Genomic DNA, 22,268 nt, shown 5'->3' with positions numbered 1-22,268 from the left:
TTTTAAAGAATATAATATATTTGTTTAAAAACTTTTACTTGGCGTATAAATATATTAAATTAATTAGATTTTTTTGAATAATTTATTAATATAAAAATATTAAAAAATTGTGGAACATAATTTATTTCGTTAACATTTTAAAGAGAACTTTAAAAGATATGTATATTTTTGAACAACATAAAATAAGAATTGCTACATTTTTACAAACAAAATATATCTCAAAAAATAATATAATATATTTATTTAAGGAATATTTTACTTTATAATATTTAATTTGCATGCAACTTAATAAGAAAAAATCAAAAAATTAAATGTTTTTTTAAAATCGTAGCAATGAAAAATGAAAATCACTAATAATAATTTAAAATTAGTTTTTATTTTTATTTTAATTAAGTTATCAAAATGATATGTCATCCACATCAAAGGTAATAGGTTACTCATTGCTATAATGGGTAGATTTTTTAAAGTACGATGTCTTAATAAAAAAATAATTTAAAAGTACATTGTTGTAATAAAGAAAAACAAAAGTAGAATGCTATAATAAGAAAAATTATAAAAGTAGGTTACTATTTCATGCATTTAACTCTTTCTTTTTTCAAAAGATAGTACAAATTAAGAAGCAAATATAGGAAAATATAGAGAGACTAGTTTTGTATTTTTTACAAATAGACGATGAATCCATTTCACTAGCATTCAGGATGAATTCAAATCTAAACAGTTTGTCCATGGTATAACACATCTTCACCACCAGAAGCATATTCATTCAACGTGTTAGCAAGCAAGATGGATTCGGTTGAGGGTTTTGTTAGCACGTAAACGACTTCCTTCATGGTAGGTCGAGCTCTTCGCTCGTCCTCCACACACATCATCGCAATCTTGAACATATCTATGACGCTTGATAGTATGTACCCCTTGAGCCTTGAATCCAACACTGATAGCACGACAATCTCATAGGATGGCCGAGGGATTTTTGAGATCATCTTTCTAACCCATCTTACGATATTCACCCCCTCTCCAAACTCTCCAACTGGCTTTTTACCGGTTATTAGTTCCAGCAGTACAACTCCAAAGCTATAAACGTCACTCTTTTCATCCACGTTTAACGTGTATGTGTATTCTATCATCAAGAAGAAAAAAAATTGGTACACTTATGAGAACTTTTTAACAAACGTACGAAAACCGAGACACAATGTACTTAGCCCAATTCATAAAGCACTTTGAGAAGTAGATCATATCTTTACTATATTTTTTCATATATTTTAGATTTACTTTATTCAAGTTCATATTCTGATGATGTGTATTCATGTGATTGGTGGACTGAAACGTGAGAGTTTGGGACCGGAGACTTGTACCTGGTGCAATATATCCGAATGATCCACAAATACAAGACATGCACTCCGAAACACCACCAGCCCGCAAGTACTTGGCTAACCCAAAATCAGCAACATGAGCCTCATAATCCGAATCCAATAGAATGTTGTTCGATTTCACGTCTCGATGTATGATCAACGGCGAGCAATCGTGGTGGAGGTAACACAATCCCTTGGCGGCTTCCACCGCAATTTTGTACCTCTTTTCCCATTGTAAATGTACCCCTTCGGATCCGTGCAATATCTCACCTAAACTCCCATGAGGCATGTACTCGTAAAGGAGTATATTGCTTTCTTGATTTGATGCATGTCCGAGTAATCTCACGATGTTTCGATGCTTGATTCTTCCTAACGTTTGGATCTCGGCATCGAATCCATGTTTTCTGGTGATCAGACGTTTGATAGCAACATCGACACCATTTGGCATTGAGCCACGGTACACGATCCCAGCACCGCCTTTGCCAATCACGTTCTCCTCTTTCAAGGAGCCAAGAACATCTTCGATTTTGAAATCTAACCTTTGAAACGCGATTAGTTTCCATGTTTCAGACTTCTCGATGCGTTTATTCTTCCTAATTCGGATGAATACAACTGTGACTACAACTGTGATTACCGATATGATCGCGATTATGGAGAAAATTAGGATCATTAGTTTCGATTTGGTGATTGAATGACTCTTGAACTTCGATTTGACAGGGCTATGAGCAACGTGCAATGTCCGAAGGTTAGGGTTTCCAGCGAAGATGCTATCACTGAAATCTTTTAGTAGTCCATTGGAAGGGACTCTGCCGGAGAAGTGATTGTATGATAGATCTAGAACTGTCAAGCTCTTCATCTCACCTAATTTGCTCGGGATCACACCAAATAGTTGGTTACGAGAGACGTTAAGGATATTCAAGTTTGGCAAACTCAATATTCCTCCAGGAATCTCACCGACCAAGCCATTCCGGCTAAAATCAACGGAAATTAGCTCAGAACAGTTTCCATTGAAAACCGGAATCACATCGGTGAGTTTGTTGTCGCTGAGATTAATACTATACAATTTTTTGAGRTTAAATATCTCTYTGGGAATTCCACCGACTAAACTGTTAGATTGGAGGGAAACRGTTGTTAAATTCMCCAAACCAYCTATCCCTGGAGGTATATTTCCGGTGATCTGGTTGTTAGATATTGAAATACGTTGAAGGGACTGGCTGTACATTTCCATCGGAAGTTCATTGCTGAAATAGTTGTCGTCAAGCTCGAGCAGGGTTAGTGCCGGTAAGTTGAACAGGCCGGCAGGGATGGTTCCGTTGAAAGAATTCTTCATGATTCGAATCTTTTCTAAGGACTTGCATCCACCAAGTTTTTCCGRTAGYGGCCCGRAGAAATAATTTTCCATTAGAATCAAAGATCGTAACCTCCCTGAAAGTGAAGGACATCGTCAAACAGATCAATTATAGATCAAAACTCAGCAGATTAACACATTAAAAGGATAATAAGTTTATTATAACAAGTCTTTGAGGTTGAAATTATAAGACCCATGTTGAAGAAATAGAAGCAAATGCATCATTGTAGTAGCCTTTGCATCAACAAGCAGACTATTTGGTAGAGTTGATGCCCACTAGTAGCTATTGATGGCCAAAATTCAGTCCCTGGTCGGGTCGGGTCGGGTCGGGTCGGGCCTACCCGAGCCGAAACAGTGATCTCATAACCCGTCTCGGTCATCAAACCCGAGTCCGTTTAACTCCGGGTAACTGATCCTGGTCCCTACCCAAATTTTTTTAATGATATATTTTTTCAATACATTATAAACTTTGTAATTGAGTCACTCAAATACATTTTAAAAATACGTTTTATTATAATTAAAATTACATTCAAATATTCAATGACACCATGCTCTATGACACTTTAAAAATACGTTTTATTGTGAACGTTTTTTTTTTTGCGTTTTGTAAGTTGGTATCTTACATCATACTCCATGACACTTGTATATATTGTTTAGACGGCCAAAAAAACAAAAAAAGGGGTCAAAATTTGCAAAAAAAGGGTCATATAAACGTTCCCAACGACCAAAAAATGACTCTTTTTTTTTAACTCACTAGGCTAGCCAAGCCAGGCCAGGCCGGTCCTATAACTGTTCTCGGTCCCATAACCTGTCCCGGTCCTAGGCGTGCCGGTCCCACAAATTCGTTCAAAAGCATAACTGGTCCCGGTCGGCGGTCCCTGAACCGGTCCCGTGCCGAGCCGATCCTTTGCCGGTCCCGGTTCTGGTTCTCCGTCGGTCCAGGGTCAGGCCGGTTTGGCCATTACTACTAGTAGTAGTAGTAGTAGTAGTGCGAGAAAAGTGATGTTAATTTTAGTGTCATCGATTATTTGGTGTAATCATGATTTACTTGAAATCGATTAAAGTAATAAGACAAAACTTTATGTTTGTACAAACAGCTAGCAAAATGTTTTTCCATTTCAATTTAGGGTCTGTTTACCAAACACTTACCCGGATAAACGCTTATCAAGTTGCATTACCTCACTGGATGAATATGGTAAGTATTAAGAATTTCACCTCGTAAGAACGAGACAAAGACCATTAGTCTTACCCGGTAAGTGAATCCAACAACTCTTACCATGATAAGTACTTACCGGGTGAATTGTTGCATACAATCTCGTTTTGATGGATTAAAATTTTATCTTGTAAGTAACTAATAGTATTAAATTTTATCGATAGGTACTTACCGGTGTTTGGTAAACGACGCCTTAATTTGTCATTCAATTTATAAACTACATAAAATATTGAGTAAACTACAAATTTGGTCCCTAGGCTTGTCAGAAATAACACTTTTTGTCCCTACACTTTCAAAACTACAAGGTGGCTATCTCGGTTTGTAAAAACATATGGATTTAATCACTTCTTCTAATGGCTATTAAAAAATTTCTGATAACGATTTTTTTTCTTTTACCTAATCAAAATCAATTTATGATTTTAGTGCCACATTGTTTTGATTTGATAAAAGACAAAAAATTGACAAAAAAACGAAAATATCCCTCATTAACGGGATTTGTAAATGGCCATTAGATGAAGTTATCAAGTTCAAACGTCTTTATAAATAATGATGACCATCTTGTAATTTCGTAAGTGCAAGGATCAAAAATGTTATTTTCAACAAACCACAAGGACCAATTTGTAGTTCACTCTAAAATATTACCAGTTTTAGAAAAACTAAATACAAACCAATGCAGAATAATATATATTACCTCCTTCGCATAAATCTTCTGGGATTGTTCCAGTGAGATGGTTTCCGGTGACGTCGAGTTCAAGAAGCTTGCCGTTCCGGCCAAGATTCTCCGGTAGTGAAAACGTGAAATTGTTCTCCCATAACTGAAGCACCTCCAGATTCGGGAGATCCCCGATGAACGGAGGAAGAGGACCGGCGAGATGGTTGAGGAACAGATTCAACAACGTCAAATTCTTCAATTCTGAGAAACTCTCCGGTATTCCTCCGGTGAGATTATTGTTAGAGAGATCAAGTGACTTCAAACTGACCAATCCTGCCAAGGTTGGTGGTATTTCTCCAGTGAAATTGTTGCATTGAAGAAATAGTGTGTGTAACATCTTCAAATTCCCAAGGCTCTCCGGTATCTGACCGGTGAGATTACTACCTCCAATATCGAGAAGTTTTAACGATTTGAACGATCCAAATTCCGGCGGAATTCCACCGTCATAGCTATTGTCGTATCCGAGCAAAAGCTCCTCAAGCGTCGATAACCTTGACAAACTCCACGGAATCCTTCCGGAAAGTTGGTTACCTTGCAATCCGAGGCTCTGCAAACTCAGAAACTCCGAGTAAACGTCCGGAATCTCCCCGCTGAAAAAACTACCTCCCAGAAAAAGTTTTTTCAGATTCTTCAGCTTCACGAACTCCAACGGCAACTTCCCGGTGAAATTATTATTATAAACGTCGAGCACTTGAAGCTCCGTCATGGTCGTYATGATCTCACCRGGAAACACTCCAATCARTGAATTRRWAGAGAGGTTAATRAACTTGATGGAAGTGAGATTACACATCTCCACCGGAAGTTCACCGKTGAGAYTGGCAGACACRAGCGTGAGATWAACAAGCTTGTTTAAAATCCCAATCTCCGGCGGGATGGTTCCATAGAGAGGAACATTTGAGATGATCAACGACGTGACACGAGAGTTTTCATCACACGAAACTCCTGAAAACGAACAATGTGAATCRGGAACATTGGAGTTAGGTTGAGGTGGTTCCCARTCATCTAACCGAGACGCAGTTGGTGGCACCACCATTGAAGCTTTRAGCTTCAAGAGTGCATCAAGATCGGAAAACCCATTTGAGAAGTGAAGATGAAAGAAGAAGAAAACGTGAAGAACAATAAGAAGCTTCATCTTTGAATGATGTTATGGAGAGAAGACTTGGTTGTGGTAGTATATATAGGCCAAGATTGTAAAGTGTAGGGTGTATTCATTTTCTTGTTCTTATCGGGTAAGATTCTTGGTCCTTACCATATTATCCGATGAGTTAATTTGACTTGGTAAGCGCTTACCCGAGTAAGCATTTGATAAACGGCTCCTAAGTTTATTTAGTACATAAGGATCGTTTGTTTAATTATGGTTGTGAACATTTATTTTTCGTTGGTCAAGAAATTGTTAATTTATGTTTGTTTCTAGAGTAAATCAAGTTGTTTATCTGTTTTAACACTTTGGGTTTCGATTTTGAAATATATGAGTTACATCCCTCTGGTTTGCATTTTATAACGTATTGGGTCCCTAAACTTCATCCAAAAAGTTATGTTAACTTAGTTAATTTAGAGGGATATTTTAGTCATTTAATTTATATTTTATTTTCATTTAATTTACTCTATTTATTCATTAAACCACAAGGCCTAGAATGTAATTTACTCCATCTTGTTCATATTCTCCGGTGAGACACCCCACCCCTTTCCCTTCTCTGATCATTTTCTCCGGCCACTACCACATCACACTAGATCACACATCAAACATAACCCAACACAATAAATCAACTCAAATCCAAACTCTAATAATTAAAACTGAAAATCAAAATCAAAGAACAAAACATGAAAAATCAATATTAAATTCAAACCAAAATCCATACTCAAAATCAAAACAAATCCAATAACCCATTGAGAACATGCCTTTTTGAACAACAAACCAAATCAAATGCAATAAAATCAAATACATAATACTAAATAAACTACAAAAAGGCGAAGCGTTGTTGAAGACAAAATCAAAGCTTTTATAGTGATGGATCTGCTTTGTCGGAGAACCAGGTGAGGGCCAGTGGATCTGCCTATGAACGAAAATGGAGGTTGGGAAAGATGAAGAAACCACTAACATCAATCTGCCTTGTCGGAGAACAACTCACTAACATCGATCCCCCTTCCGGTCTCTTTCTCCAGCGAACAAACCACAAACATCAATCTGTTTTCGGCCCTGACTTCATCTTCTCTGTTATCACATCAAGACCAGATTTGCCATACGAGATTCAAGGACTTATCAGTGGTGGTTCACAACAACAAGGCCCTCGACCCCCCCYCCCCCCCCCCAACTTCTTTTAGTCATCCGATGATCACAAGGTCTCGGGTTGGCATCTTTAAACCTCGTCACATTGCCTATTTATCACAACTCTCATCATCGGCTCTTTATCAAGCATTATTTGCTACTAAAGAACCACGAGGCTTCAAATCTGCTGCCAAACATCCTAAGTGGTTTGATGCCATGTCTAAGGAAATGGCTGCATTGCATCAGAATGCGACTTGGAAACTTGGTCCCATCCTAAAAACTCAAATATTGTTGGCTTAAAATGGGTTTTCCGCACCAAATTTCATGTTTATGTTACAGTTGATCGGTTTAAAGCACGTCTTGTTACGCAAGGTTTCACTCAAGTACCAGGTCTCGATTACTCTGCTACCTTTAGTCTAGTTGTCAAAGCATCTACAGTTCGTATTGTTCTTTCCTTTGCTATGCTTAACAAATGGGAACTTCATCAACTAGACGTTAAAAACGCCTTTCTAAATGGCACTCTGACGGACACTATGTTGATGGAACAAACACCTGGTTTTATTGATCCTCGCTTCCCAAATCACGTATGTCATCTCAAAAAAGCGCTATATGGGCTCAAACAAGCTCCACGTGCCTGGTTTCAAAGCCTCAACACGTTTCTCATTACCCTTGGTTTCACTTGCAGCAGAGCTGACACCTCTTTATTTGTCTTCAAACGTGATTCATGTGTTCTTTATGTTTTGGTATATGTCGATGGCATCATACTTTTTGGCAACCATGCACCAACAATACACAGCTTCATTTCTCGGCTCAACAAAAAATTCTCTATTACTGATCTTGGTCGCCTGAATTACATCTTAGGGTTGGAAGTTTCTTACACTGACAAGGGTTTATTTCTCAGCCAGTCCAAGTACGCCCACGACATTCTTACTCGGGCTAAAATTACATTACGCAAAGCCTGTTGGTACTCCTCTTTCAACTGCGACTTACTTTACCACCCAAGGTATTCCCTTTTTGGATTCAACGTTATATCGATCATTGGCTGGAGCTCTTCAATATCTCACCATCACCAGGCTTTGCGTCAAGTTAGCCAATTCCTTCATGCTCCAACTAAAGATCACTTTCAAGATGTTAAACGCATTCTCCATTATGTTAAGGACACCTTATCATATGGTCTCACCTTTCTACATTCGTCCTCACCAACTGTTATTGGCTACTCTGATGCAGATTGGACATATTGCACTGAGATACGACGTTCAACGTATGGGTATTCCATTTTGCTAGATGGAAACCTTGTTTCTTGGAGTGCGAAGAAACAACCTACTGTTTCTTGTTCTAGCTGTGAATCTGAGTACCGAGCGTTGGCGATTACGGCTGCTGAAATTGTTTGGATTACTCATCTGCTACAAGAGTTGTAGGTTTTGCCTCTTCTCATCCCACTATTCTATGCGACAATCGAAGTGCATTATTTCTCAGTCAAAATGTTGGTCCCGTAAGGGTCTACAAGATATGTATAACAGTTTGTAGAAGGAAGGATGAATACAAACACAAAATTTTCAAATTTAAAATGTATATTGATACGAGAAGATCAATACAAAATTTACAAGACTGTTTGCGGAAAGATAAGGTAAGAAAAACCTATCTAAACAATCTTTAGTTACACATTAAATCTTAGCAAATAAGAAAAGATTTGCTATAGAAGAGAGTAAGTTCTTTTATTTAAGCTCAAGGATGCTCGAAGTAAGAATTAGGTTAAGAGAGTGTGTTGCGCGCGCACTCTCCATGAAGAGGAAACACTTCTATTTATACCTATTGCATTAAATGCACATTTAATGCAATATGGTAGGTTAGAGTGCGTGTCAGGCCTTAAGGGGAAGACTTGTCCTTTGCTACAGTGAATAGTACAAAAAGACTATTCATGAGCAGACATCCTTTAACAAAGTTGGTGGATAGTAGAGTCAACTAGTCGGCTCCGTACCGTACTAACATTTAGAAAGGGTATGAGTTTGTCCTTTGTGTGTATAAGGACAATACAACAACAATCATGCTTTGCAAGCTACATTTGATCGCTGGATGCTGGAATAACCTGAAGGTCTCTTCAGCATTAGCTGAGGCTTGGGCAGTCTTCACACATATGTAGACAGACTTGTAATCACTGAATACCGCTTCAGATCATGCACTCGTCAGTCTCTAATCTTCAATTTCAGTCTTCGACATTGGCTGAAGGTTCTTTGGTGTGAGTGTTGTCTTCTTGAAGTATCGATGTCGTTGATTGAATTACAATACAAGTTATTCAGCGATCACTGAACAGACTCAGTGAAGATTGCTGGAACTGAAAAGACAGAAACATAAATACTTCGTATATAAGTGAAAAGGGATTATCATCAAATCACTGAGAGAGATGATCAACACAAAATCCAATTTCCCACAAAACACTTTGACATGGATTATGACTTTGTTAGGGAACTGGTTCTATCTGGACAACTTCTTATTAAGTTTGTTCCTACTCATCTTCAACAGCCGATATTTTTGCAAAAAGTCTTCCTCGTCCTCTTTTTAAAGAATTTCACACCAAGGTTCGTGTTGGACCTCCCCCACTTCCCTTACGGGGGGTGATAGAGCTTATTGACAAGATCCTATAACTTAGGAAAGTTTGTTTTGTATTTCCTTATTTATTGTATTATAAAGGAAGATCAATATACGCATCACCAAAGAGGGTGACTTTTGTAGAACCCTAATAGAAGGGATTAATGATGGTGGTGGTGATGGGTGGCTCCAGTTCGCTGGAGATTGTGGTTGGGCTGGAAATGGAATGGGGATGAAGATGGGGAGGGAACCCTTTTTGTTTAGTTTATTTCCTTATATGTACCAAAAGTTCTAGAATTACCACCCAAATTTGTACAACAAAGAACGTATAAAATAAAAAGGTAAAATGACAAAATATCTATCATAATAGAGTTTTTTTTATTGAGAGTTAGGAAAAAAAGGACCTTATACATAACGGAAGTAAAACCAATAAAACCCATTTTAAGAATTACAAACCTTCTTCATAATCTATATTATATTATAAAGCATTTGATAAAAATTCTTAAAAACTATTTTTATGCACGAAGTATTGATGCATATTACATTAATTTAAGATTACAAGTAAATTGTGCATAAGTACAATTTATTAGAGCTCCATATTTGAATTCGTGTAACTAACTGCTGATAAACATAATCAAATATTGGATAAACATCTCATTTTTAATATAAAAAGTTTAAAATATAATTAGGATAATCATGAGTTTTAACAGAATACTTAGTTATTATCTTTATAAAAAATTATATTATTAAACCTAAATTAATTTTTTTTGTTACTAAACCTAAATTAAATTATAATTAAAAAACTGAATTAAGGAAATTACACAAAAACACAAAAACTTTAAAAAAAATTGATAGTGATATCGATATATTATTATTTTTTTCAAAATTTTATAATATTTTCAAATTTATATTTTATTCAATAAAAACATTATCATTTTCTCAAAATCATATAAAACCGTATTATATCGACATATATAAGAAATCAAACGAAACATTAAAATCAAGATATGTCTCGATGCATTGCACAAGTACCCTTAAAACCAATAAAACCCTAATCATGAATTTTAAAGATTAAAGACCTTTTTCATAAAAGGATAAAACCTTTGGGTCAAACTTTGTAATTTACTACTACTTAAAGTCGAGTAAAGATATCTAAAGTTTCATAAAGCTTCTAGAAGCCTAGAGGGTGAGTGCCTGAGTGTGAATGGGGCAGATTTTAAGATTTGTTGGAAAACATAATTAAGTACTTAATTTCTATAAAATCAATATACTTTTTATACAAAAGAAAACAAGGGTGGTGCCTAATTGGTTTAAGCTTGACTCCAAAAATTAAAAATACCAATAAGTCTCATGTTCAAATTCAAGAAGAAATAAAAATCCTCTTGTGGCCACAAAGGTTCAAATGCGGTGACTCCAGGCTATCTGCAAAGTAGGTGGTGGACTCGCATGACGGGTTAGATATCCAGGTTAATCAAATTTTTTTTTTAGGTATATAGGACGTCATTAATAAATATGCATCCAAATAAACTGTTTTATAAGACTTAATTTATAACATCAACAAATAAAGTGTCCTATTTAAAAATGTTATAAACTGTAATAAGTTTATATGACCTTTTTTGACGTTTTAACAAAAAATTTATGATGTTTTTAATATAAAGTATCACATTAGTTATTTTATAAGACAATTTTGAGAAAATATCATATAAATCTATCTTTTTATAGCATACTTATTTTTGTAAGACATTTTTTTCAAATAATGTCCTATAAAATAGTTAATATCAAGTTTTTTTAATAAAAAAATTTCCTAATAAACTTGTTACAACGCCCAAATGAATCTTATAAACTTATTACAATGCTCTTAGATAAAACCTTTTATTTTTTGATCAAATAGATTATGTCTTACAAAATAGTCTATTAAAATGCTTATTTATTGATGTCGTCCTATAAACTCAACTTTTTTTTTTGTTTAGTGATTGAAATTAATAAAGAACCAATTAACTTCAATACTTTATGATTTATTTAAAATTTTTGTTGGAATATTAAATATTTTAATAATATAATTAATATTGAAATTTTAAATATGAAAAATTGTTAAGAGTTCTATGTAGGTTTTTAAAGATTTTGAATTTCGCTCTTTTAGTTTAAAAAAAAATCTTTTAGAGATGCTTTTACAACAATTACCGAAATTTATGTCTGAATTTGTATTTCTTCGGAGTTCAATCCTCGTACCCTTTTTTCTCTCCAAAATATGATCAAAATTCATTTTCTTTATGTCTTAATGAAACTATAAGTTATATAGTTATTGAATACTGGGTTAGATCAAATGAAAACCAGAATGAAAATGAGAATGAATGTGAAAATGACAGAGAATGAAAATGAGAATGAATTTTAATTCCCCCCAGTTCAACCATAAAATAAATTTTGGGCTTTTAGGGGAATGATCTCATTATACTATAGAAAACCAAACAGTTCCTTTTATTTTTATTTTCATTGATTATTGTTTAATACCTTTAACCAAACATCCATGGTATCTTTTACTGGATCTGAAAGAAAGCCTTATAATGGGATGTTGAAATATTCGCCACAATTATATATATGGAAAATATTTACCATAACTTTAAGATGTAAGATAGGAACGAGAGAACATTCACATCCATAAGAACCCTTGAAATTAAGTATTTAGAAAAAAAAAACATTTCATTCTATATATAAAATATCTTAATAATATAACTGAGGTTGTAATCTAATTAAAAAAATATGATATATAAATAACTTAGCATAACAATATACAACAATATAATTAAATAATAATACTAATATAATAAAAACATAAATGATAAAAAAAAAATTAAATTTGATAAAGTTTATTTATATTGTTTACATATTTTTTGTATTTTTTTTCTGATTTTATCGATATATGACTGATATATTTTCAGAATTAATATGGTTCACTCAAGTACGTATCAAAACATAAGTAATGTATATTTTATTATTTTTATAACAAAAAAAATACAAGGACTATATTATTACATGCTGTTATAACAGTTTATTCATGATAACTATAAAAATATCAGCAATCAATACAAATAAAAAAAAAGAATTTTACAAATTGTTTATAAAATTTACTTTATTTTGTAATTTTATTTAGTTTTTTTTTTTAAATCTTCATTAACAAAATAAATTAAGATAATTAATATTATAGATGTAATTTTATTTAGGTGTTACGTGTTTTCTCATGTGGGTCTCATTGCAATCTGTTGTTTACTTAACGAAGTAAAAATACTTTTCCTTTACTTTACAATAATGGGAAGAAAAAAATTCACATATGGAATCTACGCGTTATTAAAGCATTTACATCACTTTAGATATTTAAAACTCAGTCATTTACAACTATAAAAAGAAAATCTTATAATGGAGTAGGCATGGAAATCTTTTCCACGGTTCTTGGAAAGAATTCACCGTAACTTTAAGATGTAAAGTAGGTATGGGAAGAATATTGACCACAATTACATTTAAATTATTGATTTTATGGTTTTAATTATTACTTAACATCAACAAGATTATTTGCATCATAATTGTCATAAGCATATTGTTTTTCTGTTAAATTTTCAAGTTTGTATAATATACAGATAAGACGGCAGTGGTCCGCCGGCAAGCTCGTTCTGATCTTGGACGCAGTACATTGGAATCACTAGGATTTCTTAAACATCTCAGAATTGTATGATACACTTGAACTATTTTTTATGCTTGAGTTCTCGTTAATTATTGAAGAAAGCAGAACTAAGTAAAGTATTACTACTTTCTACTGAATATCTTTTCTATGTACATATTGTTAAGCAGAAAGCAACAATGGCTTTTACACATTAAAAACATTCACGAATGATAATTCTAACTCCAAGTACTTTGGATGCAAACCTATTTCACCTTTGTCGTTGCTATGTGTGACTCGTTTGACGAGCTCCAACTCGCGCATCCTATTGCACATGTCTTTGTACTCTCAACAAGCTTTAAAAGTTGTAAGATAAACCCAAAAAAAGGTAAGTCAGGTGTCGTGTTGTCGATATTCACAGGATATTGTGTTTGAAATACAAGTTTAATTGTATTAAATGAAAACATGTGTCATGGTGATTAGCTACTCAATTGTCGTCACTTTGAACTCAAAAACTATTTCGAACTGTAAACTAATTATCATGAATAACATTAATTCAAAGTATTTGGGTTTAGGAAATAACGTTGTTCACACACAAAAACCAATAAAGACCTATCTTTTAAAAGCAAGATTATTTAAATAATAGCACTTACGCATAAAACTTCAACATCTATAAAATAAGCGACTTGTTAATGAGAGTAAAGAAATCACAAAATTTTGAAATAAAGAGTTCATATATCAAACCTTAAAATACCAAGATCATTCCAATGTATCACTTGTCCAACTAATCAACCATCTCAAACAATTTATCTGATTCGTTTTCACACATACATCATACAAACCAGTGGCGGGCACACTCTTTTCGATTTAACCAAAATAGTTATAAAAAAAAACCGAACAAACGAACCCTTTAAACTGAAAACCAAATAACCAAAAACCGTTTTGACATGAATATTGTTGGGTCACCTATTAATTTAGTGATGACCCACTGATATGTTCCTCTACCTTAGAAACACTTAGTAGTTATTGGTTTCTTTGTATATTGGTGTCTTGATACATACTTAAGCCATTGGCAAAATCGAAGACTAGTAGATGTGAAGACAGAAGGTCACCGATGCGGTGTTGTGGATCAACTGTCTAATATACACACCAAGACTCTAGAGTAGCTAAAATGAAAATTGAAAATATTTGAAGTTACAAGCCGATTGAAGGAAGATCTTCATGGACCCAAGATTGAAGATCTTCATGGACCAAATATTTGTGAGTAGTTGTTTGAAGCTACTAATCCATCCAAAGAAGACCTTCCTACAGACTGTCCATATCTCTACAAAAGTTTGTCTCTGCATGAACAGTGTTGTATGCACATTGTGTACGATGAAAATGAGGTATCAACAATGGTCAAGTCAACCCCTGCCTTCTTATCCTCATGTGACAAGTGTCCCCATGCATTTAATGTTGAAGGTAGTATAAAAGGCAATTTGCATCTCTCATGCACACCACTAGCTTTTTGAAAGATTACTTAGTGCATTCTCAAGGCAATCGGTTATTTTCTTCTACTCCCTTACTCTCCTATGTGTGAAGAAAATATTAGTGTTCTTCATTTCCTTTCAAGAACTCTTTGTGTTGTTCTTGTAAGTTTTTCTCTTTGTAAGATTGTTTAGGTTAGGTTATCCTTTCCTATCTTCCGCAACAATCTTTTGTATCTCTGTGTGTTAATTCTTGATATTCATCGATAAAAATTAAAAAGTTAAAAAAGTCTGTATAATTGTATTCAACCCCCCTTCTACAATTACGTTCTGTTTATTGTCATTCCTTTCGGGACTAACAAATATATTATTCGACTTCAAATTTTTTTTACCTAAATTACTGGATCTGCCACTGCTACAAATCAACCCAGCTTTTGAACCAATTAAATAAACAACATAACCAATTTCTTGACCTATAGACACCAATGAAATATTTGGATAACAAAAATTACATATGGAGTCAAGAAAGCTTCTAGATCAAAAGAAGCAAGAGATTAAATTACATGTTATTAAATCATTTAAATCACTTTAAGGTGTGGAAATATTTTTACCATAATTAAAGTTTTCACCATAACTTTAAGATTTAAAGTAAGATTGTGGATAATATTGACCATAAGTACATCAAAATTAATTGATTTTAGGTACTCAATTATTGATCAATTTACACCACAAAGAAAATTTACACTACAATTAATTATATAAATATTGCTCTCTCATAATTTTATAAATTTTATTGATAACTAAAATCTACTGAATTTAATAGTTATTGTGTTATGCAATGCGTTGAACGATATACATGTTCGAGTTTTTGTCAATATAGAAGGCAAATTAAGAAAATAAAGGAAAAATAATATATAAAAATTACCATGATCAGTAATGCCACATCATTACGGTAAAATTATGATCAAGCTATGACGTCTAAAAGAAACAACATTAACGGACCTTTTACCAAATGGTTACCCAATAGTGTTAACTGGCTCACCGACGGCTTGGAATCATAAGTGCTCACATATTGGACACAAAGTCCCCACAGTGGTGGTGCAAGTGCACGCCGACACTATGGTCTCTTCAAGTAATAAAGTGGTATAGTACCAAGATCATTTCCACAGGGATTGGACTACTGAGAATCAGAGAGTTTCATGAACTTCTTGAGCATGTTTCGGTTTTGTGAATAAAAGGTGAATTATGTTGGTAAAAAGCTTAGAATATGAAATAAACCTTTTCAATTTAAGAGATGGGTATGGGTATAAGTTTCCCTCAAGAAAATTGTAGGAACAGTATGGTCAGAAACTCATGGGACTTCTATAAAAACTTCAATCTCTCGAAAGTGAATTTTTATGTATTGTGCCCACAAAGTGCCAACTTTTGTCAATTTTAAGCTTGCCGAATTAGCTATGTGATAAAAAAGATATTTAGTTCCACTAGCCTGAAGATTTATACTCAAATCTCTTTGTAGTATAAATCTCGACTAATATTTGAACATTAGCTAAAAACATGCTAAATCCGTATCTCTACATGATTATCAAAGACTCTCTCAAATCTTTGTGCATCACTTAAGCTGTATTTTGAATCCGTCCATCTCTGGATCAAAGATTTAATATTAACACTTCAAAATGATCAGCTTATTTGCGTTGAGTTTAAGTCCCGACTTAAAGTGATCAAGCTTAAGAATTAATAATAATGGCAACACCCAAGTGTGCTTTCAAGTTGTTAAGTTTGAGTCACACCCACACCTAAAAGGGGTGATTAGCTCATAATAAAATTATAGAACATAGAAGAAGAAGAATAAGAGAAATGCATAAGAAATACTTGAATTGAAATTTACTAAAACTGTTGCCCTTAGTGCGCATATTGTGGACATAAACGTAGTTGAAAATTAAATATGAAACACTTGAACTACTGCTCCAGATCTTTAGTTGAGATTAAATGCTCCAAGAGTTATGTCTTTCAAATGAGAGTAAATGCTCCAATTTATAGGAGAGAGAGAAAGAGAGATTGACATCCTTTTACCCAAAGGAAGAAAGCCTTCTTCAATCTTGAGGGCAAAGACTTCATTTCATATCCTTGCAAAATCTTCAAGGGTTGTCACCTTTTCTGAAAGGATGAAAAAAGTAAGGATGATTTTTCCCTTAAAATAAGGAAAAAAAACATTTTAAGATATTTTTTTATACAACAAGGCTCATCCCTTTAAATATTGTGAGATTTTCATATTTGGCTGCATAATTAATTCTCTTAAATACCCAGAAAAAACGGTATTTAAATTCATCCTAATCCGTTTTGAAGAAAATATCGAAGTGGGCAGAAAGTGGGCATTTTCCAGCAGTAACGATTTTTCAGAATAAAATCAATCATTGACCTTTCATCACCTCTTAATACATTTTAGACCAAAAATACGAGATAGAGGCAAAATGAGTACATAAAACACATAAAAATAAGCGTACTAAACAACAAATAACTCTCAAAATTGAGAGTTATCACTCACTTACCTTATCAGGTGAACATGATAAGCGATGACAAGAACCGAGAGTATTACCCGGTAATTGTTTATTGGGTAAATTGTTTCCTATAATGCCATTTTGATGGATCAAAACCTTACCTGATAAAGTAAGTGAGTGTTTATTCTTACCAGTAAATGTTTTCCCGATGAGTGTTTGAATAAATGACCCGTAAACCCCCATACATGATCTTCATCTGAGAAACAACATTCAGTATTAGATATCATTGTTGGTTATCCATGGAAATATGCATGTTCTACCACTCTAATATAAATCAAAACTTTTACTTTATTACAACATATTGAACAAACATAATGTTGTTTGGAGACTAAGATAATCTAATAACTTGTAGCATCCTCAACTTACATGAATAATGTCACATCATTTTTTTTAATTTCAAAATAACGGTTAAAATAAAACTGTATGTAACAGAAAACTAAAATAAATGAAATGTATCTAACAACACTAACCCATCTCATACTGGGTTGTGTTACAAAACAGATTCCAAACCATAAAGTCTAAACATTTGAACATTGCTTAAATAAATAAAAGTAAATTCCTACTAAGGTAACATGTACTCATGAGATGCATACTATCGGCAGCTAAATAGCCAACGTTCATGAAATAACACCCAACTAATGTCATATATCACAATGCATAACGTTTAGGGGGCATTTGGTTTGATAGAATGTTTTTCAGGGATTTGAATTTTGTGGAAAAATTTGGAATTGGAGGGATTTGGATTTGGAATATTTAGTGTGTTTGGTTTGTAAGATTTGAAATAGAATTGAATTCTATTATTTATAAATAATTTATACAAACAAATTATAAATAATTATAAAAATAATTAAACCATCTTTTTATTAATTGATTATTGTAAAACAAATGTTTTAAACATATTTTAAAACATTAATATTATATACAAATCCTATGAAATCTCATGAAATACCAAGCACCCCTTGAGATTTCAAATCGAAAAATCCTTCAAATTAAACTTGAAATTCAATTTCAAATCCTTCTAAATCCAATTTCATCCTTCAAACTAAACGGGACCTTATAGAAACACACTATATGCATTTCAAAAACAAAACATGAAACTTACAAGATCTCATAAATTGTCTCATTGAAAGGGACTAATAAGTCACACCTTTTGATGAAGCACGACAGATGTATAGTTATTTTGTGAAACAGATCGCACCTTATAATTAAGTCTAGTCGTGTGCGACGATAATTATATTTTTCCTAGTTTTTAGTATTGGGATTCCACCTATGAATTAGTATAAATATCACCTTCAATTTCATCAGATATAGAGAAGGAATCTGAGAGCTTAGAAGCCCTAGTTTAAGTTGAGAAAATATTAAGAGAGATTATACACAATTTAGTGTTTCGGTTTGTAATTTCTCTTCAGTGTTGGGTGTTTTTTTTTAAGTATATAATATTTATATACGGCAAATAGAACAAATAAATTCACACACTCTCCTTACCTTCGGTGAGATTTGAACCCTTGACCTCCTAGAAGGCCAATGACTCACATACCGTTAGGCCAAAGGCCCTTTGGTATGTTCATCAATAAAAGTCCATTTCTTCCCTGTGTGGATGAACATCATAACGGTGGTAGAACCACATAAAACTTTGTTTTTTGTGTGTTTTCAAAGTTCTTTGGTTGATTATTCATTGTGCTTTCATTCTTATTTTGTTCTCCGCATTAGTTGTTGGTTGACAACACATATTTGATTGTCATTGAATAAGGTTCTTTTAGGGCCTTTCTGGTGTCCAAAACCCAAACAGCTACAACAATTATACTACTTTGTGGGTTAAAATAGGAAAAAAAAAACAGAATATGAAAAATAAAATCTCTAAATTTAGTAAAATCTCTAAAACTCTATATACGAGGGCGGAATATTATTTTAATTATTTCCCACCAATAAACGGTATTAAGAATATATTTTTGTTACATGTATTGAATATTGTAATAATATAGTAAATGTTTGAATTGTTATAATAAGTAGTTGTTGAAGTTAATGCTTTTTAGAGATCTTTTACTTTTAGTATTATATTTTAGAAATTTTATAGCATAGTCGTTGGAGATGTTCTAAATCGTAATTATTAGAGCATCTCCAACAAGTATGCTATATTTTCTATTTTTTTTTCTTCTAAATTTAGAGATTTCGTCATTCTCTCTTCTTCTTTTCTTTTTCTGGAACAGAGTTTATCATAGCTCTTGACGCAAAACTTTTTCCAAATATTTAAATTTTCTAAAAGAGTAAATTGCGTTTTTCGTCCATGTTGTTTGTTAAAAGTTGCGATTTTCGTTCTTGTGGTTTATATATTATGGTTTTCGTCCTTATAGTTTCTAAATCATTACTATTTTTGTCTTTATGATTTGTAATTTATTGTTGCTTCAGTCTTTGTGGTTTACAATTCGTTACTATTTTGGTCTCTTGTATTTATAAAGGTAAGAACTAGTTCAAGGATAAAAATAGCAATAAATTTCAAACCACAGGGACAAAAACTATGATTTCTAAACCACAAGGATGAAAACCGTAATTTTTAACAAATCATAGGAACAAAAAAAATGTAATTTAAGAGATGTTTAAGATTGTTTATTTATGTTTTTCTATAAAAGTTTTTATTAACTTATTATAACTTATGCATTGTGAACGGCTGGAAAATAAAAAATACGAGTGAAACTCACACTTATTACAAACACTAAATATAGTATTACTTCAATTCTGATCACAATGAAGCAAACGAGCAGATTTACTCGATACAGTTCAAACATTTAACTATTCAATAATAATGTACCTCGAGTTCATGACTCCTGAACTCAAATAAACCAATTTGTGATACTCTTGCTTCAAGAAGTAAATGGCAAGAAAAATGTTATCTATTTGCTCAAACGACACAAAGCAACAAAAACAAACCCACATAAGCCATACCAGTATAAACATATATCAAGTGCAAGAAACAAAAATCTGCCATACGTATGCCACTCCTCAAGCTTCTAGACGTGACAATAAATTAACTCAAGGTAGGCCACTTCGTCATATTATAGTCCTCAGATGGGATACGAAATATGCATCAGCATCCAAAATATTTCCTAGGACACATGTCAACTTGTCTTTAATTTGCTAAAAACGAGTTGCAGCTAGTCGGCTACAATAGCAAAACAGGTTAACTTCTAGCACGCACCTCGACTGAATATTGGAATTTGTCATAGCCGTAGAACGCTTTTGTATTCCACTTGCAATGAAAGATTCAGCCTGCTGAGCATCATGGATGACTGCCTGTGTAAATCGAACAAATTGAGACACTCATAGAATCCCTGATCTATTAGAGATAACTCAAAGAAAGATGAAAGAACTCATGAGGTAAAATATTGGGATGATAATATAAATATGAAAAGTTACCGAACCTCTTGGAGACCTTTGATATTTGATTGCTGCATGTATAAATCACCTCCATCTTGTGATAAATCCATAATCTTTTCTCCTTTTCCTCGCTCTGAATATATTTCAAACATAGACAGATAGAATGTCCTGCGACAATATAGCACAATAAATTTTCTGAAAATATTTAGTGGATAGAGATTTTTAACTTGTCTGCTGCTAACGGTTGTCAAGCTAGCTAGTATTTGACATGTCGTTTTCCAATAAACAAGACAACCATCCACTAATTAACGAGGCAATAACCACTGATTCTACTTATCACGAAGATGAAGAGAAAAAAGTTTACAAAATCAGGATATCATCAATGAAAGAGTATACGAAGAAAGAATGTTATATATGATTAGAATTTAACCAATAACCATGAATATTTAGCTCCATTGCTCTCCTTTACTGAAAATATTTGACGAAGAGCCAGAGAAAGCATACCAGGTTCTCTAGCACTTCCGAAGACGGTATGAGTCTTGCCAGATCCACTTGGACCCATAGCAGCAAGCATTCCGCTCTTGCCTTTTAAGAAATCATATACTAGAGGATTAACCATTCTCTCATAGACTTCACGCTGCGATAAGCAAACCAACATTAAAACAACAGGCACACTTGATCATTTCCACAATTCATAAAAAATTTGACCTTATTATCATGATTGTTCTATTATTTACTTATTTATTTATTGTTCTTAAGGCAGACCATTTATTTACACTTCATAAAACAACATTTCCGAAGGCAGATCCCCTGTTCCCAGGGTCATCACACTTTATCAAATGCATCTTACACACCAACAATTGTATCTTACAACAAATTATAAGTACTTTCACATAGTTCCAAATAAAACACTAAGTCGTCTACAATTTCACACCATTTATTAATACGGATAAAAAAATGATCATCTTGAAGAAAAGATTCAAGCAACCACATAACGAGCAAAGGTAGATGGATGCTTTAAAGTCCAAATTTAATGCATTTTGGGGAAGAACGCATCTACTAGACTGTCTGATACCGGTAACTTACTGTGCAAAAAAATACGTTCAGATAAGCACCTATAAGATATGTCATGGTAACAAAAGTGTATATGTTGCTACATCTTCTACATGTGAAACATGGAAAAAGTTTTTGTAGTGAATAATCAAAAAATAAAATTCAAGATTGAAGGACGATAACCTGAGATGATTCAGCACAAAAGACATAAGAAAAACCTTCATAAACTTCAGACTTTGTCCGTCTAACATCTACCAAGCTTTGTGGAGGACAAAGCGTGACAGAATGCGAGTCGTTAACTTTCAAACAAATCTCACACTTCTTCTTCGCGGCAGCCTTGGCCGTTTTCAGAGCATCTTTTTTCCTATTAGGGTTTTGAGGCCAAACATTCTTCTCACTTCCATTCTTCACTGATCCTCCCACTTTCTGTTGCGTTACAAGCGTCTTATTCGAAGAAAAACCTTAAGCTTCTCGGAATCTGAGGATTCCTTGGGAGACGAAGTGATAAGTGTTAATTTATTAACCTTATTACATCATTTTCTTAACCATTTTCCGTTGTTTTATTTGCCCATTAGTGTCCTAATTAAGTCTTTTTATATCTTTTTCATATGTTAGTAGTTATATTATATATCTAATGTTAATCCCCTGTTTTTGCAGGTTTTTGAGCATTTTTGGGCCCGGTCCTGCAGCAGTCCTATA

General features: G+C 33.4%; 2 protein-coding genes across 2 annotated transcripts in view; both read right to left on the bottom strand.

Moving 5' to 3' along the window:
* Positions 1-710: 710 nt before the first annotated feature.
* Positions 711-5,754, bottom strand: LOC112506720 (receptor protein kinase CLAVATA1-like). The gene is made up of 3 exons (XM_025110961.1): positions 4,602-5,754; positions 1,353-2,774; positions 711-1,117 (listed from the first exon to the last, which is right to left on the bottom strand). The coding sequence occupies exons 1-3, from the start codon at positions 5,752-5,754 to the stop codon at positions 711-713; spliced, it is 2,982 nt and encodes a 993-aa protein (XP_024966729.1).
* A 14,522-nt stretch (positions 5,755-20,276) lies between these two features.
* LOC112506700 (kinesin-like protein KIN-6) overlaps positions 20,277-22,268 on the bottom strand; it is a 2,251-nt gene continuing 259 nt past the window's right edge. The window contains exons 2-5 of the mRNA XM_025110942.1: positions 21,753-21,995; positions 20,954-21,153; positions 20,561-20,684; positions 20,277-20,432 (exon numbers count right to left, since the gene is read on the bottom strand). Of these exons, the coding sequence (XP_024966710.1) occupies positions 20,277-20,432; positions 20,561-20,684; positions 20,954-21,153; positions 21,753-21,995 (723 nt within the window). The remainder of the gene's footprint in view (positions 20,433-20,560; positions 20,685-20,953; positions 21,154-21,752; positions 21,996-22,268) is intronic.

This window comes from Cynara cardunculus (genome assembly GCF_001531365.2).
Source record: "Cynara cardunculus var. scolymus isolate 2C chromosome LG 1, CcrdV1, whole genome shotgun sequence".
NCBI lineage: Eukaryota > Viridiplantae > Streptophyta > Magnoliopsida > Asterales > Asteraceae > Cynara > Cynara cardunculus.
This window is presented reverse-complemented; position numbering and strand designations above follow the sequence as displayed.